The following is a 26,998-nucleotide window of genomic DNA, read 5'->3' as shown; positions in this document are numbered from 1 at the left end:
AGGATGGCAGAAATGCATGCCGAGGGTTTGTGTAATAGTAATACTATACAAAACACTTGAGTTCTGTGACACTTTTCTCTGCAGAAACCAACATCTGATCCTCTAGAAGCTCCATTTGCAGCACACTGCCTGTTGGGTTTTTTTTTCCTTTAAGCCATCTCCCTCCTGTGTTTTTCAGATGCCGTGGGCTGGAAGACAGACAGGAATTAGCACCGGGACAGCCATGCCAAGAGGACTGTATCATCCAGCAACAGTCTTGATGGGCTGCCACACACCAGCTGTCTTGGCCGACGGAGATTTGGGCGTGTGGCAGAAGCCCCCTGAGCCCACAGAGAGCTGCACAGCGCCTGGCTCGCCCTCGTGCTCTCCATCACTCGAAGGACTTGGTCCAGAGAGCAGAAGCGCTGATGTAGAGAGTGATGCATCAGTGGAGGGAGCAGGGAGAGGCAGGGGCCTAGCAGCCAGTGAGGAAGGCTCCAAGCAACTCACCTCCTCAGCGTCTGATCCCGAAGCAGCTGCTTCCGAGGAGGAACGGCCGCGGGGAAGTGTCCCAGGTACAGCGGGGTGCCTGCCTGTCTGCCTCTGCCCGGTGCTGGGGCACACTCATCCCAGCCAGTGTGATGCCCACAGCTACTGGTTTCCCCTGTGCGTGTGACACTCTGGTTTTCTTCCTCTTTTTTTCTTTTGACTCAGTTTCCTCCCAGGCCACTCAGCTGCATGGACAAGGGCTTGCTGGGGTCTGAGCCTGTTCGGGTTCACTATTAGAAAGTGAAGATCTCTTCACTGCTGTGCCCATGGTTGTCCCGAAGTGGTCTGAGCCTCATTTTAAGAGGTTTAATGTGAATCTGCTTCACTGGCTGAGTACTTCACTCCTGTTTCCGATTGATTTCCTTCCCCCTTAAACGCTTGTGCACAATAGTTCATCCGTTTCTGAAAAGGGGATTTGACAAGGCAGGCTGAGGGTTGATATGTCCCGATATGAGGCTGGATCGACTCCTACTTGGTGGTGGTTCTCTGCCTTATTCCCAGCTTTCCTGAGAAAGGCAGTGCAGACCTTCCAGCCGAGATGCTCTTGCTCTGGGAGAAGGTGCACGTCCTTTGTATGCTGCATCCCAACTTCTCAGCCTTTTTTTTTTTTTTTTCCCTTCCTTTTCCTTTTTTGCCCTGTCTTGGCAAAACATGTTCTCTCCTGTTTTACTGGCATGGTTGGTTACTTTGAAGTAAGCTAATGAATGTGGTTTTGAAGTCGCAGTGGCAAAGATTAGTCGCTAAGTAACAGTTTGTTCCTTTTTTTAAGGCCTTGCAGAAGTACTTTTCCCTGCCTTGCCAGTTAACATAGCAATTTTCAACTTAAGCCAGTTTTCCAAGCCCCCTAACAGTTGCTGAAATGGACTTATTTACAATGGAAACTGGTGGCAACCCTAATGATGCCAACTCCTGCTTCCCTGTAATGGTCGTGGTTTTCTTTACAGAGGAAAGCTGGCATCCCCACCTGATGGGCTTCTGGGCTACTTCTTGGGGATTGTCTGGCATCCTCTTTCTTGAGGGTTTTTTCCATTCTTTTTTCTTTCTCTAAGGGATTTTTGCCCCACGTTTTCTTTCATCTGGTGCATTTGCCACTTTTCTGTTTTAACGAAAGCCTGTCCTTGCTGGCACTGGAAGGAGACCAGTCCAGCCGGGCTAATGTCAGCCTTGGGCTCCGCCTGCGGCTCTGCAGAGCGCCGGTTCCTCCCCGTGGGGAGGGCTGATGTGGCCAGTGCTGTGTCTGGGGAAGAAAGACCCATTTCATTTCGGGAATGTGGCATCTCTGCCTTCAGAGAAACTGTACAGTTGGGCTCAAAATCAAAATGAGCTTTTTGTCAAACGGCACTGTGATCACCTCACACCGCCCGGGGGCCTTTTTGTGTCTGTCTGCTGCCAAACGCACGTTGCGGAGAGAACAGGCCCGTGCGGGCCAGGTTCGAACGTGGGGATGGGCTTGTTCCAGCTCTCCTAAGCCTGGCCTTCCATGCTGCAAGCAGGTGATGGCAGCTGATGAAGATGCTTGGCTGTGCCGCACCTGGAGCAAGCAGGTGCTCTGCTGCCCACTCTGCTGCCCGCTCTGCTCGCCAGCCTCTCCTGCTGCTGCCTATCTGCTGCTCAGCAGCAACAGCACAAGATGTAAGAAAGAACAAATCCCGTTTTCCCCAGGCTAACGAAGCAAGAAAACGGCCCATTTCTCCACACCCTTCAAACTGGAGGAGAAAAAAACTCCGTTCCTTTCCATCCTCATTTCCCAGCAAGGGCAATAGTGACATTTCTGTTGCTTCACAAATTTGGAAACAAGGCTGAGAGCGCATCCTGGCACCGGCCACTGTTTGGCATAAACCTTAAGTGATTTGGTTCCAGCAAAACTCCGTGACCAGGACAAGCAGAAATGCTGGTGCTGTAGCGTTAGCAGGTGTGCGAATACTGGTTAGTTTAAATGCATGGTGAATTTTACGGAAAACTGGGAATTTCTGTAGCCATACTGATTTGTTACAGCACTAGCTGGTCCATTAACTTTTGGCATTCTATAAAAAGATAAGTAGCGTGTGCCAGTTGTCTTGGAAGCATTATTCAAGCCTGTAGCCTCCTCTTTTAGAGAAGGCAATCGACATACAGAGTTTAAAGCCTCCAGGCATGTGTTTCTTCTGCAAGGTTTAAAAAGTGAGTATGACCGTAGCCTCTTCAGATCTACCTTTTTCTCCCTAGGAAAAGTTTTTCCCAGCTTTTCTGTTTCGTTGCTCCTCCGGAGATGATTTAAGTAGCAGGTCTTCACGCCAGTGGTGGTTTTTGAGGAGTGCCTGGTTTGTTTCCCAGCAGCTGGGAGCTGCAAACCCAAAAGGCTGAGCGGGAGGCCCGGAGCCTCCCTGGACTCCCTCTTGCGAGAGGAGCGCGGAAGGACACGGGGCGGTGGGCTGGGAAAGCCAAAGCGAGGGGCGGGCAGGGGGATGGATGCTCCTTCGCGCCTGTTAGGTGAAAGAGGTGAGCAAACAGCACGGGTAATCTTAGTTTAATTCCCTACACTATGATGTGCACCTTGGTCCTGCTAATGTTTGGGAATAATTTTTTATTATATTTTCACAGGACCAAAACGTCACCGGAGTAACCAGCGGACTTGTAAAGCGGCGACTGGGGAGAGCAGCGTTGAGCTCCCAGTCCCCACCAGCACCGCCGAGGTGACGCCGCGCGCTCCCGGAACGCCACCAGGAACGGCCTCACCAGCAGACGGCGGGGAGCGGGGCAGGGATGCCCACGCCACCGAGGGCTCCCCGCTGCAACCACCAGACCCTCCCGCGGTGCCGGAGGAGCCCTCGGTCAGCTCAGCACCGGATGGGTACGTCCTGGTGTATTTTCTCTCTGCCAGTACTCGTCCCTTAGCGTGTGCCCTGGAGGCTGTTGTCACAGCTTGGCTGTTGTCACAGTTTGCGTGGCACAAACTCATGGGCAGGTGGGCAAACTTCTTACCTATTTATTTAGTCTCTCACTACCTCTGTGCTAGTGGTTAAACACCTTCGGTCACTCGCTCAGGTCATACTTGGACAAGTTGAGTGTGTTTGTTGTTAAGATGCAATAGATGTTCTTTAATGGTACACAAATCTTATTTCAACAAGTTTATATAATAGTACCTACAGTTTACTAAACAGCGGGTTTTGTGTGGATTCCAATTTCCGATTGGTTAAATTTCTTGAGTATTTCTTTTGGAAACAGCAGAGAGAGAACAAGAGAGAGGATGAGGAAAACGCAACACAGATGTGAGGCTTGTCCTCTGCTACCATGTGAAAGTGGTGGGGTTTTGTTGCCAACAACTGCAATACCAGAGTATCAGCTGTAATGTCAATCACAGCTGGATTTCCGGCCTTGCAACACCCTTGTAAGACAGGGAAGCACATCCCCATCCCGGCGGGGCAGTACCCACCAGGAGATGGTCCAGGGGGTTTGCCCGGGTCGTGTGGGAGGGCTGGCTTTGCTCCCTCAGGGTTCCAACAGCCCCGTGCCAACTGCCGTCATCCCTTCCTGGGTCCCCACCTTGTCGTGCCGCGTTGCTGTGGGAACATCCCTCCTGCTTTTATCTCCTGTCTCTTAGTTTTGAAAGTCTCTTTGTTGCTGGTTCCCTCTGCGGTGCTTCGTGTCCACGTCCCACTTCACCCTGGCCGTCCTGCCACTGCCTGACCCCACAATTTTGTGACTTACGACTGCTGCCTTTCTCCTGCCCACTCTCCCTTAGCGACACGCTTCTGTTTCCGTGTCCTCTGTATCCTCAACACCCTTCTCCCTCCTCACCAGCGTTTTCTTGCCCTCAGGCACAGCAGAGATGTTGAAGAAAGCCTTTTCTGCAGGCACGTGCAGTGTTCCAGCAGGTGCTGCTCCCCTCGGGTCTCCCTACCTTGTGTGGGTGCTGTTCACGTGCAAAACACTCCTAGTTGGAGCAGTTACGGGGTGGTTCGCTGGTGGCTGTACGTCCGGAGAGACCACGTCCGGAAGAAACCAGTGTTATGTACCCCTGGAGAATGAGGAGTACTCTTTTGCCAGTTGTTTTTTTCTTCCCTTTTTGGTTATTTTCAGCTTTTAAATCTACTTAACGTGTCTGTTCTTCCTACATTCATGGTCATGTCGTCTTAGGTACTGATTTCAGCATTTGTTTGTATTTTGATAGATGACAGTTGAGCAGAGACTGCTGGCCATCAATATACACTTCTGTAACTTTATCATTTCACATTTGCATCAGTCTGTTGCTTGCTATGGAAACATCATCTGATTTACATCTAAATAGCTTTCACCCGGTTTTTCTTTTGTGTAACACCTGTTAATCATAACACTTTGTAGGGAAGTTGCATGGAGTGCCTGCCTTTGCTAGAGAAGTCAGAGCTGAGCGATGGTAATTTAACCTTTTGTCCTCTCCCTGTCAATGCTGGTGATGCCTGGCTGTTCATCAACTGATGAAAATATTGTGCAACGCTCTTGAAGCCCAGCTAAATTATACGAAAGGTTTCACTGCTCGCATTATCTCCGGAGCACGATTGAAACCAGAACGTGGAGCTTTCCTCTCACATTGTGCCAAGCTGAATGCCTCCGTTTCTCAAGGCCACGGAAGTGGCATCGCCGCCGTTAGCTGTTGCTGCAGAAAAGACACAAATTTTAATTTGTTTCACCTGAAAATTAAAAGGCAGATAAAATTTCAAAACCGGCAGGCACGGAAGGTCTCGTGGCCTTTTCCATTGTGAGCTTTCCAAGTCCGTCTTTCCAACGCACATGAAATGCAGCGTGCACACTCCAGTCTTGCAAAATAGCTCATGAGCTGAAAATCCTGGGGAAAAGTTTCCAAGCACATTGATTTCAATTATACAAATTACACAAACGATGAGAATGCAACTTTTTTTGGTCTGAGTATATCATGCCACGGATTCCCAGAATGAATAATACCACAGGTCTTGTGATGTCCCTTCAATCCGTGTGTTTTTCTCTTAGGAAATTCCTATGCTGGCTGAAGAAATACACAGGAATTTTGCAAAACGATTTATGTTTGGTGTCCTAAAATAAAATACCTGTAGCTTGGACTTTCCCAGTGCGGCGGTGTCGCTGCTGTGGCATTCAGATGAAGTAACGTTCTCCAGCTGTCATCTTTGGGCCGTCCATACGCTTCTGGTGTCTCATTTGGAATTGGTACGAGTGAGGGAGGGGAAAGGAGCTCTCGTGTGCCGGGATCGTGGCTCGCTTGGAAAGCAAAACAAAATCCTTGTTGCGTGTCAGGAAGGCACAAGTTTCTATTTTTGGAGAAAATGCCTTTCCTGCCTTACTGCAGAAATGCCGTTGTCTGTCTTTTAAAAAAAAGTTTGGGTTTTTTTCCCCCACAGTAAGTGTTTGCAGGTCATATTTTACCTCTGGGTGAGCTCAGCCTAGTTTCAAATTGCTTTTCCCAGTTAGAGGAGTGGTTATCACGATAACCTCATCAGGTTACTAATCAGAGAAAGGTGATGTTTCTGTGAAAGGTTGTTTAGCATAAGCTTTGCGCCTTGGTCGCAGCCCGCAGTGGGGTGCTGCAATTTTGCTGCCTTATTCTCTAAAATTACAGTTTTTAATATCTAAATTCCGTGTTTCGGAGCACCGCTGGGCGGATGCGTTGATCAGAGGTGGTACACACGCCTCTTCAGGCTCATCCCTCCAGCTCAGACCCGGGCGGGAGCCAAATCCATGTGTTTTCCATGCAGGTTGCAGCCCAGGAGCCCACTGGTGAGCAGGGGGCTTGCCTGGCTTGGCTGGGCAGCACCTAAGGGCGCCCGATTTCCCCTCCTGCCAGGTGAAGCCACCCGACGGCTCCGGTCCTCGGCCCGTTGTGTCGGTCTGAGCTGCTGAACCGGAGGCGAAAGGCTCCGTATCCTCTTACCATTCCTTACAGCACCCGGCCCTTTCTTTAGGGGCTTAAGCCCGGGAGCGGGATGGGGGAGAGGGTCTCAGAGAATTAGTGCAGAGAAAGATGATGACTATTTTAAGGCCTGTGCTGAGGGGGTGGAAAAAGGCAGAGCTTATGCCTGTGCTGCTTCAGCTGCATTGAAGAGGACTTAGCACAGATGGATTGTGCATTACAAAATGTAACACATAATTCAAGCTGTCAGCTTAATCAGACTGTTTCCAGGAAGCAACCTGTAAAAGAGAAGGACCTCTTGTTTGCTGACCTCTGATCCGTAGCCTGCTGCAGATTGTCATACATTTTGTTTTTCTTTATGTTGGTGTCCCTTCCTTCCCCTTCCCTTTTTATTATTGTATCCCTCTCGAGTGGCACCCTGGAAGGACCACCCAGCGGGAGGAAAACAATGGGAAACGAGCCGGCCGCTGAAATACAGCGTTTGTAAGACTGGGGGAAAAGAAAAAGCACTGTTTAACTGCATATGTGATCCCCCTGGTATTGTTTTGCTTATTAAACGTCTTGGAAACTCGACTAAATGCTCGACAGCTCCCACTTAATTGTTCACTGTTGCCCAACAGCCTGACAGAAAACACAACTTTCAGCGTAGCTTGACGCGGCCGCAAAAACGATGCGAGTTTTTGTGCGCGGAGCTTTTCACTTGAGACATGGTAAACCAAGGTTAACTCTGTAAATAATCAGCTTCTACATACAGGAAAAAAAATAATAAATAATAACAAAAAAAAATCTTTATTTTGCCTGTGGGGCTCTGCGGGCGCCGGCCCAGCTGGGATGTTGCTGGAGGAGACCTGGCCTGGAAGGGCCCCCACAAAGCCTGAATAGCCATTTACACCTCTGTGCGAGGATTAGCCCGCCGCATTGTTTCAATGTTTAAGTCCTGATTTGCATCATTATAGAGGTGCAGCTTCATCAAAACCCCTCTGAGGTCCCAGTTATGTCCCCATACCTGTAGGTGGTCACCAGATTTATTCCGATTGTGGAGGTGAAGGAATTAAACCACTCGGGGCTGGGTGATTTCAATGCAGCATCTCAGGCCCTGGCTGATTGTTTTGGATGGTTTGTTTGCTCATGTGCTTTTTATTTTTCCTTTCTACAGAGCTCAAGCGATGTGGTTTTTGCTGGTGTTTGCTTTGCAAAGCTAAAACGAGGGTGTTTGTTTTTCCAACTGGTGCGATGGGAACGCATGTAAAATACCTGTCGTGACTCCTGTCGCCACTCAAGTGGCTTCAAGCCCTGTCTGCTGTCCGTAAGTCACTTCAAGCCCTGTCTGCTGTCCATCCACAGGTGCCACGGGATGCTGCCAGGACTCTCCCGTGCGCTGCAGCTGACGGAAGACGCGGTGATGAGGACGAGCCCCCGGCACCGGGCGCTGTACCAGGGCGAGCACACGGGGACGGTGGGGACGGCGGAGCTGCTCAGGTATCTCCTGTATTCTAGTTTGCTGCTGTACACCCAGCGTAACGCCTGTAGTAATTTTGTTGTTGATTGCTTACACGCTTCTAATTGCCTTCAGGTGAGCAACGGCGAGGGGCTGTTACCGAGCAGCTTTGCAGGAGCCTGTTGAGATTTGAGCCAGGGGCTCCTCGCTCCTGCGGTGACAAATGGCCGGTGCAAAGAGCAAGCAGGCTCCTGCAAACAAACGTTGCCAGTTGCTAAGAGGCCTCCCTCCCCTTCCACTGTTTTAGTGTCATGGGGGAGCTGAAATATGGCACTTAGAAGCACGTACGCAAATTACTCCGACAAATACTCTTTCCTAAATGTAGCGCTTTTTGCAGCCTTGCTCCAGAGATCCCTTAGGTGAAGTAAATGCTTGTTTCCAAGAATGAGAGCATCCTCTTAGCTAGTAATGCTAATATGGTTTACTGAGGTAGACAATAACCAGAAAAATATTTTCTTCTTTGAGGTAAAAGAGCAAAGAGAATCACCAAAACCCACGTGTTAACAAAAACGGGGTCAGAGTGCCCTCACTGTCCCTCTGCTCCACCAGCTTTTAATTACAGGAACTGGGAATAGCTTTGTCATTTTATTTAAAATTATCTGCCAGCTTCCATAAACGAGAATTCCCGTGAGGATTTCTAGGGAATTAGGAGGAAGGGTTCCCGAACTGGAAATGCTGGAGACAGTTCCTGCGACGTAACCGCTTTGGCCGCGGCATGGCCGGGGCTGCGTGGCCGAGAGGCGGTTTAACCAAGCGGATGTGTGCGGGTTCCTCTCTCCCTGTCGGAATGCAAAGGTCTGAGATGGAACCTGGTGTTTTCTGAGCATCAGGTTTGACCTCCCTGTCCTGCATCTTTCGTGGAGAGCATCACGGGTGTTTGTCCCTCTGGGCTGTCCCTCCCATTATCCCGTTATCCCAAGGAAGCGTTACGGATTCTGCCTCCAAACCCCTGCTGGCTGGCTGGGCTGTAAGGAAACCTCGCCTGTACTACCTGCTTTATTTTGTAGCTTTTGTAATCGGGCCGGCAGTCTGAAAGAAGACGACCTTGAAGCATGCCAGGCAGTCATCCTTCACCAGCTTCGGGCTCTGTCGCGGAGCACGTGGAACGGGAGCCTCCGACCCGAGAAAGCCCTCGATGCTGGAGGCCGAGCGGCGGGGGAAGAGCAGACCAGGTACCGCAGGCACGAAACGAGCGTTTGGGCGCGATTAACGCCCTTTTCTTCCCTCCCCGGGTCCGCTCTGCCTCTGCGGCGCGGGGAACGCGGACCCGGGGCCAGGCCTCCGCTCGCACGGGAAAATAAAGACGTCCGAGTGCTGATCGTTACGCATCCTGGCAGCAGCCGTGCGACTGGAAATGAGGACATTAAGCAAATTCATTTGTTTTCCGTGTCACTCGCCAAGGGGGAATCTCATTCCGCCAGGCAGCCTTCGGGCCGGGTCCTCCCGTCTCGCCCAGTCCGCCGCGTCTCCCACCCCAGGCTGCTCTGGCAGGGAGGGAAACGTATTAACTTCAGAGACCTCTTAGCCAGTAATTTGTGATCTTCAACACGAGTCTCAGGCACGCAAGGATGGGGAATGTCATTCTGAGAAGCAAATTATTTTTCTGTGAAGCAGGAGATGCGTATAGCCTTTAAAAACAATAAGCCGCAGTTACTCAAAATGGGTTTTTTTCTTTGCTCTGCGTATGCCACAAGGACAAGTGAGAATTGGTTTATTTTATTTTATTTTTTTTTTAGATCTCTTTAATGCAGTAATGAAAACAATTTCCATTCTTTCTTACTTAGCTTCTGTCTAGACCTTCTTCCCTGTTACAGGCTCAGCAGCGCTCAAGTGTTAGCAGGATCGGGGCACTTGTGAGCGCTGAAGAATGGTCTATTTAACTGTACCTGGTTCTCCTTTCCAGGCTGATATGCCTGCGAGCACTACTACGTCGTTGTATTTCCTGAATGGTTTCTTAGGGACAAACACTTGTGGAGTTAATTGGAATTCACTCCTCTGTTTGTGAAACTTCATTAGAGCAGCTGGAAAAAACAAACATCTTTGGCAAACAAGATTGCAGTATTTATATTTTCTGCTTTAAAAGAAAAGGCACTTTTGCTCAAAAATAATAAAAAGAATTCTGAGAACAAAAAAAAAAAAAAAGACAAGGCTGGGGAAGTGATGCCTAGGGGGTGCCTGATGGAGAAAGTGAGGTCTGCCTGAGGCAGAGACCAGGGGCTGCAGAAAAGGTGTCATTTCTCCTGACCCGAGTCTCAGGATGGACCCGGGGCACAGACGTGATGATGATTTCCCCAGCCCGTCCTCCCCACGCTTGCAGAAGTCACAACTGACTTCTTACATTTTCCACTTTGGACATTGTTAGAAGAAAAAGTGTGAATTAGGGACGAAACATGTGATGGCTTTTCCCACTGCATGTTGACTGTCCAGATAAATGGGTAACGTGGCACCCTGAGTCTCACGTACGTGGGGCATCCCACTAACCGTGCTGGTTTTTTCTCTCAGGCCAGACCAGCAGTGGGACACGGACATGCTGCAGACTTACTTGACCAACCATGCCTTGTTCCTGAAGAAGCACCGAGTTCAGCTGACGGAAGAAGTGGCGGAGATGTTTGAAAGCCTGCTGGTTTCCGGCAGGAAGGCGCGGGACAGCCAGGTTGGCACTTGCATCTAATAACATCTAATAACATCTAATAACATCTAATAACATCTAAATCAATGACACCTAGAGACTAATTTGCACCTCTATGGTGAGACGGGCCCTGTGCTGCTGGCACGATCTGCTGTGTGGGCTTCGAGGGGAAGGACGAGCAGTCTGGGTTCGGTAATCAGCCTCGGAGGCGATTAGGAGGTGGGTACGGAGAGAACACGAGTTCTTCAGTTGGCTCAGGGCAAACACGGGCAGCACTTGGTGCAACAAAGAAAACAATCTCTTTAAGGTCTCCAGGAGGGTGTCTGTTTTTCGCCCTTCAAACCAGTTATTTATTTAAACAAGCTCACGCATTTGCTGTGGCGCAAATTTATCACAAGGCTGGTATCATCTGTCTTTCTCGGTGGCTTAGTGGCTTTTTTATCACGAATGATGTATTTTAATTTTTTTTCAAAACAGAGTTATGTTTGGTACACTGAGTACGCAGAGTGTTTTACAAATCATACCGTCCTCATTTTTTAAACATCAACACAAAATATTATAAACTGACTCTTTCAAACAAAACAAAAAAAAAAAAGCTGGCACCCACGAGTGCCCTGAGCTGTTTTGTTGCAAACCCAGAGCAGCCAGCTGTGTGGAGAGGGCAGGGCTCCGATTCCCGCTGCCTCTGGCTATGCTGTGCCAGGAGAGCCGGGACTCTGGCACAGGGGTGGTGTCCTGCTGCTTCTGCACCCCCCTGCGGTGGGATTGGAGGGGTCTGCCAGGCAGCCCACCAGTAAGGAGCTGGTCCCGTGCTCTTCCCCAGAAAAATACATACAAAAAATACTTTTCCTTTAATTTTTAGTGAGAAATTAAAAAGCAATTTGAACTGCTTTGCTGTGTTCTAGTTTTAGTGGCATTTGAAACAAATAATGAAGATGTAATATTTTAGTCAGTTGTACACTTTCAGTTGTAGCCAGGGTAACCTCTTTTTCTGCGTGTGGGTAAGTAATTTGTATTCTGTCCTTAAAACATTCAGTCAAGTAGGAGATGAGCAAGGAATGTATCATTGCACTGGTGACAGGTAAGCAAATACCATACACAAATTTATAATTGCATGTAAAAACTTTCACAAAGTCAAAGCTCAGTAACACGAGCTTTATGGGTGAATATATGCAGTAATAATCTGTTTATTGCCACACGTTACTGTGGGCCACACATATGCATTTAACATTTATATGACCTGTTAAGTGGATCCAGTCAATTAAACACCATGCCAGGATGCATCCTCTACTTGGAAACACTTTATTTCTAAGCAGGTTGCGCTGAGCAGGATCAATATAAGTCGCAAAACGTGCCTGTGCAGGAACAGTTGCCATACCATAAAGATGTATGTAACGTAGTAGTGAACTCATAAGTGACCTGCACCTAAGGATCTTGAATATTTACGACTCCAAAGCTTGAACTTTTGGCCCGTGTGGGTGACTTCTTTCTCTGAGGGTTTAAAGATCTGTCAAGAACCCCCCTGGACGGAGGTACTGTACAGCCAGGCAGGACGGTGAGGGTGCAGGATGGGGCTTCGAGCTCCTGACTGTACAAATAGACCTGGCAAGTCTGCCAGCTCCATCCCCATCAGCACATGTGGTCCATGGAGGTTTGGTGATGACCAGCAGGAGATCCACCTTATCCTCCAGTGCCTTCAGCATCTCACCCATTCCAGTGGTCACAGAGTCTGTTGTCTTCTCCTCACCTCTTATCATTAAATTTTGTGTCTTCTATTCTCTTACATCTCGCTGTCAGTTTTTCTCTTCTCTCAGGCGTCTCTCCTATTATTCCTGTTAAGAAAACTGGGTATTGTACCTGTGGAAATGGGACAGCTGTAGGGAACTGGCATGGTAGGAGCACCTTTTCTGGGCAGTGAGGTGATCTCTTGGCTGTGGAAGCTGTGGAATCCAGTGCCCTTTTCAGCCAGGTTATGCTCTGTAAGAATTGAGCCGTGTGGCTCGTGCAGTGTGTTAGATGTCTTCACACCCTGATGGAGATGTTGGCCACCCCAGACTCATCTTGTGTCCTGTGACTCTGAACATGGAGCTTCGGTTCTCCTGGTGGCACCCTCCCTTCTGCCGGGATGGATTATGATGTTAGAGTTTACGTTGGCTGCTTGTGTCTGGTGGTGGTGGTTCATGCCAGTTTGGGTGCTAAATGGAACTGCAAACAGGTAAACGAAGTACTTCTGGTGTGAGAAAGCCACGCTGAGATAAGCTGCTAATGGGAATTAATTTCTCTCACTAGTAAGGGTTTCCCAATCCTGCCTGTAATTTAAGGCATTCTTTATGTTCAGAAAACAAGACAAAATGTTTTGGCCTGAAGCTGTTCCATACCCTCAGGTCAGTACATACAAAATAATTTACAAAACCCAGAGGGCTCGGAGGTGTTGGCCCTCATCGCAGAAGGCTTGTTTTATTAAACAATTAGATGATTAGAGCAGAAAATCTCGTGGGTTTTAAAGACTCAGATCTATTTTATGTTACAAAAATAAACCCCAGAGGAGCACCCTACAAATAAAGGGTAGGAAGGATGCCCAAAAAGCCTTTGCTGCTCTTTGTGAAATAACAGACGCCAGGAAGGGTGATCTCTGCGGCTCTCGGAGCGTCGTGAAGCCCCACGCAGTACTTCAAGGCAGGTGGGTGATAACCTGAGAGCGTTGGCTTTGTTCTGAGCCAGCTTCTAGCTCGGCTGTGTTTAGGGCATGGTCAGCTCCCAGTGGAGGTACCGGCTTCCAGCTCCACTACGGCGGTGGGGACGGTGCTGCCGCAGAGCTGCGCGCAGGCAGGAGAGAACAAACTTCGGGAACGTGCGGATTAAAGCGGGACCCTCGCCTGGCCGAGGCTGCCTCGGGCAAACTGTGCATCAGGTTCTCTGCCTTCAGGGCCATCCATCTCAGGGGTGTTCTGAGCTGCAGTTCCTGCTGACGCCGTCGGTTATTGCCGCGTGCCTGAAACGGAGGGATTTCTTTTCCGTCTGTTGCTGCTGCGGTGTATTTGGTGCACCATTCTGTTTCGTTTACCCTGAGGAATACTGAAAATTCCCAGGAAACCTAGTGATTAAAAGAATCATTCAAAGTTTGTGTTACTTCAAGGTGGAATACCATTCCTGAGCCAGCACCGATTTAACTCCGAGGTAACTTAACATCTAACACAAACACCCTGGAAACACATTACACCGTGAAGTATAGATTAGCCTAAACGTATGTTGGAAAACGCTCGAGACAAAGGATAACAGGGCTGTGGTTATTTTTATTTTTTTTAATGCTGCAGGCTCTACCGGTGTCGAGAGAGGTCCTTCCAGAAGAGCGTGGGGATAGGTCATCTGCTGAGAGCATTGACTCATCTTGCAGCTCGCCGTCGATCCCCAGGGAGGGCAGGGAAGTGCAGCAGGCGAAACACGCTGCCCCGCTCGCCGGCACCGGAGAACAAGGTAACAAGTGTGAAAAGCTCCGGCCGTGCGCTCAGAGTTACTGTCCTTCTCTGTATGTGTGTGTTTTCTATCCAGATCTGCAGGGGACTGTGTTATGGCAACTGGCAGATTAATGTGGATTTGGGAAGAGCTTTGGGGGATTTTCCTGAGTCTCTCAGTGTCGTTTGTCGTTCTTGTTACTTCTCAAAACGAGCGATACCTCTTGCGACTGTTTTTTCCTGCAGCAGCAAAGCAAGCCTTGTGGCAGCTCCTAAAAACCCATCTATAGGTGTGCACCTATTTAAAAAATGTCTACCGTGTAGGAATCGTGGGATGTCTTCGTTGCCTTTTCTTGTAGAGCCGGACCGCAGAACGCGTTTTCAAAAATAAAAGGGCTCGTGCTGAGAAAGGTGTGCGGTGCCGTTTCAGAGCGTAGAAGGTGAAGGCGTTTGTGCAAGCCCCGTTAATTTCTTTGGATAAGGAAGTAATAGATTAGCCCGGGGTGATAACTGGCAACCTCGACTTGCTCGGTCTGCTCTCAGAGCATCCCTGACATCAAAGTCCGGAAGAGGCAGGCAATTAGGTTGCAACGCTCTTTACACAGCAAATGTAAACACGCTGCTTTGGGCCTCCTAAATTCACGCGACTTTTATCCGTGGAGGAGACGGAGACTTTGATTTAAACTCATTTTCCGCGGTCGGTGTGATATATGCTGCTGCTGCCGGACGAGATCGCAGAGTTACTGTGGGTTGTTTGTTTCCTAAATCCCATCGGGCCCTAAATTATTTAAGACATTTGGTTAGCTTGTCCTTTTCTCTGGAAGCTACAGAGAGGCAGGGTAGCCTGGCGTGCCAGGAAAGTTCACAGTAGGCGCCTCTTTTAAGAACGGTAATGGATAGCTTAGATCAATAAACAAGAGATAACAAAAGTGAGAAATTAAAGGGAGTAGGGCTTGAAAGCAAACAAACCAGTCTGATCACTGTGACTTTGAAATGGGTTTCATTATGGTGTGTTCGCATCCCGAAGTCACAAGCGGGCGTGAAGATGAGAGCAGGGAAGAAAGCGCGGTCGAAAAGATTCCTATTACAGGTGGAAGTAACGGCTGCATATTAACCTCGAATCCAGTATTCAACTCTATTATTTAATCAAAACATGACATTTTGGTGCTGTGGGGCCACTAATAGTGAGTAAATTCAGCTACTGCACACTGAGCGCAGAGATTAAACGTCAGATCAGAAAGTCCACGCTCACGTGAACATGAACCACGCCGGAAAATAACGGCGCCTGGTTAATTCCTTGTAATCATGTTACACATTTAAACCGTGTGAATATCCTGTCATTTAGCCTTTCGGGTCCCGGTATCAGTGTTACAAAGGTCATTCTCCGTGGGGAAGATCCAGTAATTACATGGCAAACTACAGATGTTTCTGATTTGATTCTTTTCTTTCCTCCAGTAATTGAATGTGTGTCATTAGAATAAGCGCGGGGACAAACCCCGCTGGCCGCGGAGCCGTGCCTGTGCCACCAAAGCTGCCTGACCACACCACGTTTTCAGCAACAAGGTTTTGTCAGGACGTGGTCAGGTCCTCCCTGACCACGCAGATCACGGAATCACGGAATGTTAGGGATGGGAAGGGACCGGCACGAGGCTCGCGCAGGATCCCGAGGCGTCGCCACTTTTCCGGCGCGGGGTATCGGTAACACAGTGTTCAGGGCAGGACTCTGCCATGAGCCTCACTTGGCTTTTGCACAGGTTTGGCCAGTGGTGGGCTGCTTCCTTGTGACCGTGGGGGTTTGGCTGCCTCTGTGCCCGTGCAGGAGTGTGCGAGGGCGGCTGCATGCGCAGCGCTCGCCGTGCCTTCGCCGCGCTTTCTCGGCGTCAGGACAGCCCATCTTTCAGCAAGCAATTCATTGCTCTACAGGGGTTTTCCTCTGCTCCTTTTTGAGCCCCATTGGCAGCTGAAATATAAAAACGTGCTTCTCGTATTCCTGAATTATACCGCAGCAGTAATATTCCTACGCTAGCCCAATAAAACTTGGAATTTTTTTTTTTCTGGAGTAGAATGCTTTCCATTTTCCTGCTTCTTAAAATGTCCTTCAGTCACACATGGCAACGTATTTCAAAACATGAATTGCATGGATTTTCAGAGGAATTAAAAGCCTCTTAAATCTCTTTCATGGAACAAAACAGACTTGTAGTTTGAAAATTGATCTAAAATTTTGCAAGTCTTGGGATTGGTTCGATTCTGTTTGTGATTTAAGAGGGCCCAAATTTGAGGACGGGGGTTTAAGCTCTCTAAACTGCAGACAGTGCCACCAAGAGCGACATCCGGAATGGTGCCTCCCTCCCACTAATGCCATCACCAATACTGGTTTTATTTCTTTTAAGGAGAATGCTGGCTCTTGAGTTTGGATTCCTGTAGCTGCCAATGCTTTTGGTTTGCTTCTCCCCACTCTGAATTTTATGACTTAACAGTACTGATTTTAGCTAAGATTTTGCACGGATTTGTCAGGGAATTCTCTCTTGCAGTTTTTCCTGCTGGGGGCCCTGGCAGTCTGTGCGGACGGTGCCTGGGTTGGGTGTCAGTTGGTCAAAAGCCAAGCCGTGATGGACGTCCCCCTTCTGCCATAGCTCTCTTCTGAACAGACATGCAAATACTAGTACTTCCTGTCTGTAAAAATGCTGAAAAACTCTCCCCAACCTCAACACCAAACCCAGTAACTTCAGTTTAAAATCCGTTCTTTCTGAATCTGCTTTATTTACTGTTCTGTCGCAGCGTGTTTCCAGTAGCCAGCGGCTGCCTTGTCCCTAGGAGTGAGGCTTTTCATATCTCACTTGAAAGCAAAGTTGCTCCTTTCGGATGCGATTCATCTTCAGCCCATGATCTTCTCCGGGCTTCTTGTTCTCTTCTGGCTCCTCGCCCTTCCAGCCTGTCGCTTTTTTCCTTTTTGCTCATCATTATTCGCTGCAGACTGGCCCTGGGGCACTGACATTGTTCAGTACCTAACATGAAGGCAGCATCTCTGTGTTGTCTTTTGGGCTCACATGACTTGTTTGAGGGTTTGGCTTTGTGTTTCTAGATGAGCTGGTACGTAATGTCCATTCTAGACATGACCATTTTGCCATACAGCTTTTTTAAGGGATACAAATTTTGGGTTTCTTTAGTACTTGCTGCATACCTGAAGGGCTGGAAGTGTTGGTTTGAAACACTGGAAGCTTTGGGGCTTTGGGGTTTTGATGGACCTCATTGTGAGAGCTGGGTGATGGCACTTCACAAATGCTTCTCTAGTTTTGCTTTATTTTTTTTCTACTGTTTTTCTTTTTTCTGGAACAGAAAAAAGAACCAAAGCATTTATTTATTTTAATATTCCATAAATGTTGCAGAAGTATTTGAGTTTTTTTCTTTAATGCCTGTCAAGGAGAAAGGAGATAGCTGCGTGGCTTGGGGAAAAAGAGCTGCTTGAGCCATAGCTGGCGTGGCGTTGGATGTCCCTTAGACAGCCCGTGCTGGTACCTGAAACGCTCGTGCAAGGACTGCCTTCACCCAGAGCTCTTCTAAACAGCCTTGGACTGAAACATCTGCTGAGCCATTCTCAGGTCAGCTCTTCTCTGGGACACGTGAGCTTTTCAAGCCCATAGTCCACGAGGGGCATGGGGTGCTGTAGCTGACAGCCTGAAGATGGTGGCTTTCCCGGAGCCTTGTCCTGAGCTTGCGGAAGGCCACGTTGTGACAGTCGACTTGAAAAGGATGATTTTTGTGGATGGTCTCCCCGGGGAGGAGTCAGCTGTTAATAGCTATCTCGTTTTCTACCAGGTGACGTGAGGATACAGGAGGGTGTGTGGACTCAGTCTCACTTTCTTCATGGGTGCTTTGTTTTTTATCTTGGGAAGACACGCGAAAGAAATTGTTCAGCTTTCTTGCTGCTCCTGAGGTAGGCGAATAATGCGAGATTAAAAAGAAAGGATAAAATCCATTGTTTTTTGTTTTGTTGGATGACTGTTTAAGAGTCTCATTTATGAGTAGGAAGCTGCTGATTTTATTGAAGGGGCAGGTTTGTTAAATCTTTAACAAAACCAGTTTCTCTCCTTACCCTTCGCTTACGTCTTTGATTTAAATAGAGGGTAGAACTATAAAGCATTTGAATACAAATGGTGTTAGTTACTTCTCCACTCATCAGCCTTCGCCTTCACCACACCTTGAATGTCACCTTCCATCTACTCTCCAGGTGTCGAACCTCTAATGTAGAAATAAGGAGGAAAAACCCTCTTAAGAAGAGGAAAAAAATTAGCTTTTCTTCATGTATGGAACATGAAAGGGCACAAATCCCATCCTGCCTCCCTTTTGAGGTCACCTTTAATGAGCCGATAATCCTGCCAAGGCTTTTCCCACACCCACACGTCCTTCCCGGTGAGGTCGTCCTTTGAGCTGGAAGTTAAAAGGTTCCCCAGGTTCCGCGTGGAGTGCACTAATAGAGGCATTAATAAGCCCACCGAACTTTTCGCTTCGTTTGATATCGACCCTCTTGCAACTGCTGTTACGAAAAACGTCCGCGATTAATCGCTGCTGCTGCCGCGGTCTCGCGGGGCTTCCTCGGGACAGCGTCAGGTTGTACGTTTTACCTAAATTTGTTTGGATTCCGTACTCCAGGAGGTGGTAGTTTGTGCTGCTCGACTTAAGTTCCCGACAGACCTCAGCGTCTTTTTGTAGTTAGGAATTCTGGCTGGAAATTTTTCTTCAATCTTTAAACGGAGGCAGCAGCTTCTGGCCGTATTCTCACTGGGTGGGTGGCTCCACTGGGAAATCCCAAGTCCACTGGTCATCCCAGTGTCTGCTCTTGAGAGGAGGGCATCGTACATTGGTGTGTCATGATAAGAGTGTTTTATCCTTTTTAATTTAACGGAAGGGGGGAGATATTCGTTGGTATTTGACCCACTTCTGGATACTGGTTACTGCAGTGTTCCGCTCAGGTTTTAATTTGAGATTTTTTTCCATCTGTTTGCTCCCCAAAGAGCACATCCTTCCATCAGATTTGCAGGTAGCCTTTCTCCTCTCTCTGTGGGCAAGTTTTTTGCTTTATTGCAAGGGAATTCAGCGTGTGTAAGAGCCCAGATATGCCCGTCTGGCACTCGCACCTCCGCCCCAAGGCAGGGGCGTGCAGCGGGTGTTGGTGTGCCCGCGGTGGCACGGCAGCTGACAGCCCACCTTGAATCCCACAGAGTTCTTGTAGTTTATCAGCAAGTGCAGTAATTAGCGCTGACGTGGTGGAGGAGCTCGTTCAGATTTCAAGTTCCTCCGGGCTGGAGCTATTGTCAGTTTTCCAGTTTGGTGCAGGACCCAGCAGTGTGGCAGCCCGGACCTACCCGGAGTTCTGAGCGCGAGTGCCGTAACTATTGCCAAGGTAACTGCAGAACCCCACAGCGTGCAGCTCGGCTGACCCGATAATGTTCCTTTCAAGGCATTATTGACTTTGAAGTCTACTGGCAGCTGAAATACCCCAGCTGCTAACTATTTTATTGATGATAAAAGCACGCAGAAAAAGCAAAGTTCCTTTTGGTGTGGGCTCTCGCTTGCGTGCGGCAGGAGGATGCAGATACGTGTCTGGGTTGAGTCTGTGAAAGCACTGGGGTCTTCTGCCCCCAGCCACCTCTCTTTGCATACGGGATCATTGATTGGTATTGGAAAAAATGAACAATAGCTCTTTATAGCTTCTGAGTGGCATACGAAGTGCTCTTGTTCTCTCCTGGTGGAGCAGCACCTATGACTTCTACGGCTGGCTTCCACGCTTTGTCGCTTTGGTCAAAGATTGCAGTTTTGCTCATTGCAGTTTTGCTCACAAACTGTGTGGGCCACACGTGAACCCTGTGATGAGCACAGAGGTACTGCTGTTTTCCCAGTCTGCATGTTGAAAACCTTTCCTGTTTCCAGACATGCAGAGTGAAGCACTCGGAGATTGTTCATGGGTGACCTGGTGTCTGCAGATGACTTATCTGGGCTGGGACACTGCAGTGAAGGGCTTGAACGGTGGGTTTGGTGTTTAAAAAGCATGGGCTGCTTGCTCTGTGAGAGAGGTGACACAATTAGTGAGATATAAATGTTGTGAGTACAGGGCCAATAGTCTCATCTCTTCATTTGCAGAAAACTGCATCACGTCACTTCTCTTGCCACCAAGACGGTCAGCTATGAATGGATAGATGCTGCCACCTAAACCACAGGGGGAAAACATGGAGAAAACATCTTCTGTTCAGTTCTGTGCTGGTACAGTATGTTCTGGGTCAAAGATCATTTTAACTGTTCGACTGAACAAAATAATAGTGGTTCATTATGCAACAACGGCGGGGTTTTTTCTGGAATTGATGGCCAATGAAGAAAACTACACTCGTTTTGTTCAGAACAAAATTGTAAAAACTGATATGAAAGCTGCTTTGACCCATACTGACTGCACAATTAATTCAAAGTTGAAAAGTGTGGGGTGTTTTTAATTAATAGTGGTATCTCTGAGCGGAGGGAACAATGCATAGGGGAAAAGATGCGCGGAGAGCTGCGTCGCCCGGGACACGCCAGTGCCCGTTCCCCTGCAGTATTGCTCGAACGATGAAGGAGATACCCTCACCTACAGAGGGGTGTGTGGCACGATGCTTTCCTATCCAGAGGGAAGAGGAATGCTCAAGGGCTTTCTCTCCTCGCAGTGTATTCCTTGTATCTTGTCTTTCCTGCCCCCTACGTTGCACCAGTCGCTTGTGCTTCCTCAGTGGTGAAGCGAGTATGGCTGTGCCCAGGTCGGGCTGGCTTTGTTGTCAGCGTGGCACATCCATAACCAAAACCCTTCCTTCCCCCCCGATTACAATGCGGACGTGTTCTTGGAGGCACAGGGGTTAAGCGGGTGAGTGGGGTAAGAGGAGGTAGGAGCCAGGTGCTTACGCGCTGTCAGACGCTTCGTGGGTGCCACAGCCCGGATGAATCGCCACGGCAGGCTTTCCCGGGAGGGGAGCTGGTGGGCTTCCAAGTTCCTGAAGATCTTCCACTTCGGTAGGACACGTAGGCTGTAAGCCAGCACAAAGATGCATGAGGGGGAAGGCTGGTACGGGTGCAAAAGCAGTAAGGAGAGCTCCACGACAGCAGTGGCGTGGCTCGAGTTCCGATAGAGCTGGCAAAGACCTGGGCTTTGGAGTGCCAGCTGGGAAGGTGTGATGGGTATGCCTGGAGCAAGGACAGGCTTCCCTCACTGCCCCGAGGGACGGGAAGAGCACTTGGCAGCAACACAGAGTTACTCATGCACAGGCAGAAGGGCTTCCCTGAGTCTATGGATACATTCCTGCTGCAGGGGACCCCGTCAGAGCGAGCTCGGAATGGGATGGGGCTCCCAGGCTGAGCCTGAGACATGGAGCGCTTCGGGGCACACGTCGGATGCCGCTGCTGCACCAGTGTGCCAACACCCGCCGAAGCTGCCATCCGCTCTGGAAACTCTCTTCCTGTTACCCTTGGGAAGGAGGAAAAGCGTGTGGTTCGTTAACGGACTGTGCCGAGGAGGATGTGTCCCTCTGCACGTGCGGGGCTGAAACGGGCTGGCTGGTCAGACCTGAAAATTCGTGCAGAGGCCGTTTGCATCGCGTCTTCCTTCGCAGGAGGAGCGAGCCACGGGCATGCCGGAGCCACGTCCGAGGGCACACGTAACTGGACTTTGAAGGTTGGCACGTCTCGCTTGCCGCAAGGCTTTCCCGAGGCAGAGGGATGCTCTCCCGAAGCAGCGCCTGCGCGGTCCCCAGGCAAGAAGTGAGCACACAACCTCAGCCACGTCGTGTTGCAGTTGGGATCTCTGCCCGAGGAGCCCTGGAAAACACACTCGTGTGAAGTGTGCTTTGCTGCCGGCGTGAACAGCAGCTTCCGGGAGTTCTGGCTTGGTCAGACTGAATTAGTTTGGTTTATTTCCCAAAGTCACAAACAAACAAGCGTAAATCCTCGTCCCTGTGCGGCCAGGGGTTCCTCGGTGCCTGCCCGCATCGCTGGGTCTGCGGCTCCGAGCTGCCCTCAGTCTTCCATCCAGGAGTCCTCCCTCCCCCCCACAGCTCCCTGCTCCTCTGCACGTGCACATCTCGGGGAAGGGGGGCAGGTGCTTTCCCTGTTTTTTCCCCTTCTTTTCTCTTTTCCCCTCCATTCTTGATTTATTTTTCTTTTTTTCCTCCGTGCGTTCTCTGGGAAGCGATCAGACTTTGCTCTGCAGAGCAGCGCGCTGCTGCCGCGGCAGCGCCTGTGCCCGAGCTCTGCCAGCTTCTGTGCCAGGCGGGCACCCACCACCTCTTCGTGGGAAGTGCTCGAGACCAAGCAGGTTTTGTGCCGCTGAAATCCACGCGCAGAGTGGTGTGATCCACCGGAGCCAACTGGTAACATCACGGCCAGTTAGGAAGTAGAGTGTCCGAGATGTACGGAAACACTAAATGGTCCCGCGTTGGAATGAAGCTGGGAACAATCAGGGCTTGTTTATAATTTCCCTACTTTATATATATGTGTATATATATGCAAAGCAGCCTTTTAAAGTGGGATTTGTACTCGAGCATCATGTTCTTTGGAAATGAGTACAAAGATGAGCAATTGTGCAATTCCAGTGAATGAATTCATTTACCTCTTTTTTTTTTTTTAAATTAATCTCTATGGAATGGAAATGAGATACACGGAGCAGAGAGGGCAGGAAAGAAAAGCATGGATAAAAAAGATTGTTAAATAGTTGGGTGTTTGGCTGTTTAAGTCGTAAAAACCCCAAGATTTGTGTCTCCCCAACACAGCTCTGGATTTCAAGAGAATGATTGAAAATACTGATGTATCAAATAATATTAAGAGAACTGTAACTATCAAAAATAGTTTACATTGAAGAGGAAGGAGAATAAAAATAACCTGGCTTCCTGGTTAACTAAGGTAAATGTGAACTCACAGATTAAAAAAAAAAAGAAAAAAAAAAAGAGGAAGACGACCCCTTAAAGTTTTGCTTAAAGCTGCCATGATGCAATACTGCTCTTAAGAGAATCTCAGTGTTTTCCTTTTTTCTAAAAGGAGGTAAAATGTGCAAAAATTTCACTCTTCACAAGAAATCATCATCAGGTAACTTGCCCGATAGTGAGGGAGTCTCTTTTTCTTGTGGTTTTAACTGATTTCCACCTAACCAGGAGCAGCCAAGGAGGCAGGTGCCGTACCTGCTCCTCTCCGGAGCGCGCGTCTGTCGGAAAATCGGAGCGTGTTGCTGCCGGCGGCTGCCATTCCCTGAAAATTTATATTTCCTGCTTTTACTTCGCAGGTTGGGATGTTGGCGATGAGAGTTGCCAAGCAAAAGAACACCAAGAAACGCGTTCGGAAACGAGTTCTTCATGGAATGAGAGAAGCCCTCCCTCCTCAAGGTAAAGTCGTGGAACCCTTTAGCGTTGGAAACGCTTCTGCAGAATGAGAAACACGGAGAAAAAAAACGGCTGAAGCTCCGCGGATTTTATTTTTCACTTGAGCCAGGGTGAAGGTTCGTATTTATGTTTATCTAATAGAACATCTTAAACTTTGGTACACCTCAGAAAATATTTGTGCCAAAGCCAAGCATTGTTTTGCAGCTGTTGTTTTCTCATTTTAAGACTCAATTGACATCTCAGTGAACCACAAATTAGCGTGTCCAGCTGCTCTCAGTAGGGCTGCTCAGGGGCCAGACAATGGGAGTTGTCAGGAGAGGGGCAGGCAGAAAACAGAAAGTCTTCAAGAAATAAAGTGCTGGGTTTCTTCTCCATGTATCCGGGATGTAAACTGGCTGTAACTGGGTAACGCTCTCCGTGGGCTCAGGATTTGGGGGGTTATATTTGATAATAGAAATACTGGGGTATCTGTAACACATCTCGCTCGCTTTCAAACCCAGCGTGCTTAATTAATGGCCTTACTCGTACCTAAAGGGCACAGTTTGGTCTGTTGTTTTTAAAAAAGAAGGAAAGAAAAAAAAATACTGGGGCCTTTTTGCGTGTGTTTTTTTTTTTTTTTTTAAACTGCCACGGTTCCCTTTGGGTCCCGGAGCGGTTCTGTTGGATGTTCCGTGTGCTCTTCCTCGGCATGTAACGGGAATCGAACAGCAGCAATCGAATTAGTGGTCAAGAAGCAACAGAAAGTAGGATCCAACACTGGCGTCTCGTGGAGTATCGGGTGGGCTTTAGATCCGTGTCTGCTCCTGTTGGAACAGCCCAGCGAGCGGGTGCTGCTGCTCGGAAAACCGCCACGGCAGCGCTCGGGAAAAGGCGTTGGAGCCTTTTGCTAAACCTTGAGCTCGGTCCGTTACGGCATCGCTGTCGTTCCGCAGCTTTTATTTGTGCTGTTACTGGTGAGGTCAGTTCGGATACGGGACGCAACTCCAGTTTTGCAAACGTTGTTCTGCGTTTTGTGTTACAGTCGCGGTATTTCTGTAATTCTTCAAGGACAGGAACTAAAGACAAGTCGTGGTACCACATTGATGAATGACGTTCTGGCTTTTGTTTAGGATTAATTCTTACAGTCTTAAGTTCAAACTCTTTTTCTTTTTTCCTGTTGTTTTGTTTTTTTTAATTTATTATCCGGAACTTTGTTTGGCGTTCCAAATCGTACCACCTAACGCTATCAAATGCAGGGTGCTCCTATATATGCATTTTGAAATGTTAAATTTTAGTCATTCACTGAAGGCCCGGGACAGGAGGAGAGAAGGATTTGGCCCTGCAGAACTTGCTGACGAGATCACTGTTAGGCATCTGAATAAAATATGTATAATTTAAAACAAACTTGTTTTTTATTTAAAAAAAAAGTCTCCAAGCTTTTTGCCCCTTTGGCACTGATTGCTATTAATGTGTTCAGCAACTTCTGCGTTCTTCAGATGCTGTTCATATGGCGTACGTTTTTTTGAACTTTTTTTTTTTGTTTCAAATCCTTATTTGTGACAGGTTTTAAAATAATTCACCCTGCCCTATAATTTCCTGCCTTTCAGTGCTGAGAAGCACATGTGCTTCAGGCGCTGGCACGCGATGATGCTGCTTTAAAAAAAAAAAAACCAACCTCTTACGGCGGCTTAAAGTTAAGTTTTTCCTAAAACGAGTCAGAACTAACGCACCTCCTGAACGTGAGGTTTACTGGGCGCCCCGTGGGAGGGACGGCGGAGCGGGAAGGGCACCGGGACGCGGGCGATGCCTTCGCCGCTCCCGCCGGAGCGCTCCACTTACCGCAGTCACTTCTCGGGCTTTATTGCCTTCACAAGTGGTCTCGAAACCCGCTACTCGAGGACCAACGCGACGGCGCGGCGCGGCCGGGGCGCTTTTTTACCAATTCTCCTGCGCCCTGTTTTGTCACTGAGCTGATGAGTGACCTCGCCGCAGACCCTGCCGGACCTCCACAAAAAAACATGGCTTCCTCTGATGTCCCCCAGACAATAATCGCGATGTGCCAGTTAAGCCCGGACTACAGCTGAGGGATTTCGCTTTAAAGCAGAGGCTCGGGCGCAAAAATGCATTTATAGCTCTTTGTCTGGCACCTCATTATGTGTGGGCCTGATTCATTAAGTAATTGGTTTGCAGTTGTTTACATGAGTATTAAGGCTTTCTATTCAGCAGCCTTTGAGAGATACATTGTGCCAGGGTGGCATGTGATGAATGCGGAATGAGGGGCCGGGGCCGGGTCCCATTGGCCAAACACTGCGCTCTGTTGAAAAGCCAGAGAAAGGGATTGGGTGCTGCTTTGCATAGCAATGACTTTCTTAATAAGCTTTACAGATTAATACACACAAGCTCGAAAAGATGCAAAGAGATACTCTTAGCACATTTATACATGCTCGCTTCACCATTATGGTACTGGAGACGGGAAGAATTGAGGGCTTTCATATTCGGTTTTTCAGTGCGTGTCTTCAGTGCATGAGACTTAATAGAATCCGATGTTTATTGTATTATAAATCACGGGGAAGTGGGCAGATCTGCAACAGTTTATTATTAAAGATTCTTTCAGTGTAAATCTTTTTCTGCCATTGTATTTCCTACAGCAAAATCATTTTGTGGTTGAGTGGGGATGAAAGGCATAATGTACGAAGGAGTGAGTCTTAATGGGAAGCTGCTCTCCGAGTAAAGACCACTTGTTCCCTTTTGTTCGGAGGTGCATGCCGGAGCTTCCTCTTCTCCCGCAAACGCCGTCCTGCTCTGCCTCCAGCTACAAAACTGCTTTTTCCCGGCTTCGCCTGCTTCGCCGAGAGAATATTTGCAGGCACGGAGATGCGGCTTTGGTTGGGAGAGTCCGTGTTTTGCGGCGGAAAAGAGGGCGTTAAATCACACAATTACTCGGGGGAAAGGTATCAGAAGTCAGGGCCGAGTCTCTCCGCCAGCGCGGGCCGCGGGCGATGTGTGTGGCATTCCGCCGCGCTGTAGCGATGGATGCAGCCAGTGGAGGTCACCAGCTTTCCGAGTAATTCCCAGTTTTCGATGCGAGCAGTTCATTTTCTTCTCCGACTCGTTTGCGCTGTCTCGTTTCAAAAATCATCTGGACATTAAAGCCGCGTTATCAAACGAGAGCCAAACAACAGTTTTAATTTGTCGGGGCGTAAACACGGCGTAAAATATTTTAAACTTTGGTTAATCTGTCTTCCGGAAGGAATCCGCTCTGCTCTCGGAAGGCTGGTTTTCAGTCGAAAGCTGCCTTTACCAAACACGCATGTAATGATGCGCAAATAAAAGTTGGCAGATCATAATTCATCCTCTGAGTTATTCTCAGGGGCGATGTTTCACCCCGGGACCACTGCTGGGGGCACTCTGGCCCCGCACAACCCACCCCTGTGTCCCCCCTCAAAACTGGCCCCGAGGTTGCTCGGCTGAGTCAGGGGAACGCGCCCGGTTTGGAGGAGAGACTCCGGAGTTTTGGGGCTGGGAGCGTTCAGGAGAGGCGTTTACCAGGAAACCCATGGAACATGCATAGCGCCTTTCCAGGCTCCCCGGAGGTGCACCCCGAAACCAGCCCCTCTCTGAGCGTTCCGTCCTCCTGCCGGACTTCCAGTGGTCACATCGCTCCTGTGAGAA

General features: G+C 48.8%; 1 protein-coding gene across 1 annotated transcript in view; it reads left to right on the top strand.

Moving 5' to 3' along the window:
• KIZ (kizuna centrosomal protein) overlaps window positions 1–26,998 on the top strand; it is a 55,916-nt gene that overhangs the window by 22,738 nt on the left and 6,180 nt on the right. The window contains exons 5-13 of the mRNA XM_086626574.1: window positions 179–554; window positions 3,109–3,358; window positions 7,730–7,864; window positions 8,891–9,055; window positions 10,386–10,536; window positions 13,827–13,986; window positions 14,402–14,404; window positions 14,992–15,054; window positions 23,251–23,350. Coding sequence (XP_086482700.1) covers window positions 179–554; window positions 3,109–3,358; window positions 7,730–7,864; window positions 8,891–9,055; window positions 10,386–10,536; window positions 13,827–13,986; window positions 14,402–14,404; window positions 14,992–15,054; window positions 23,251–23,350 — 1,403 coding nt within the window. The remainder of the gene's footprint in view (window positions 1–178; window positions 555–3,108; window positions 3,359–7,729; window positions 7,865–8,890; window positions 9,056–10,385; window positions 10,537–13,826; window positions 13,987–14,401; window positions 14,405–14,991; window positions 15,055–23,250; window positions 23,351–26,998) is intronic.

The sequence above is a fragment of the Tauraco erythrolophus genome, chromosome 2, assembly GCF_009769465.1.
Source record: "Tauraco erythrolophus isolate bTauEry1 chromosome 2, bTauEry1.pri, whole genome shotgun sequence".
NCBI classification, from domain to species: Eukaryota; Metazoa; Chordata; class Aves; order Musophagiformes; family Musophagidae; genus Tauraco; species Tauraco erythrolophus.
The sequence above is the reverse complement of the archived record's forward strand: the minus strand, read 5'-3'. Positions and strand labels throughout refer to the sequence as shown.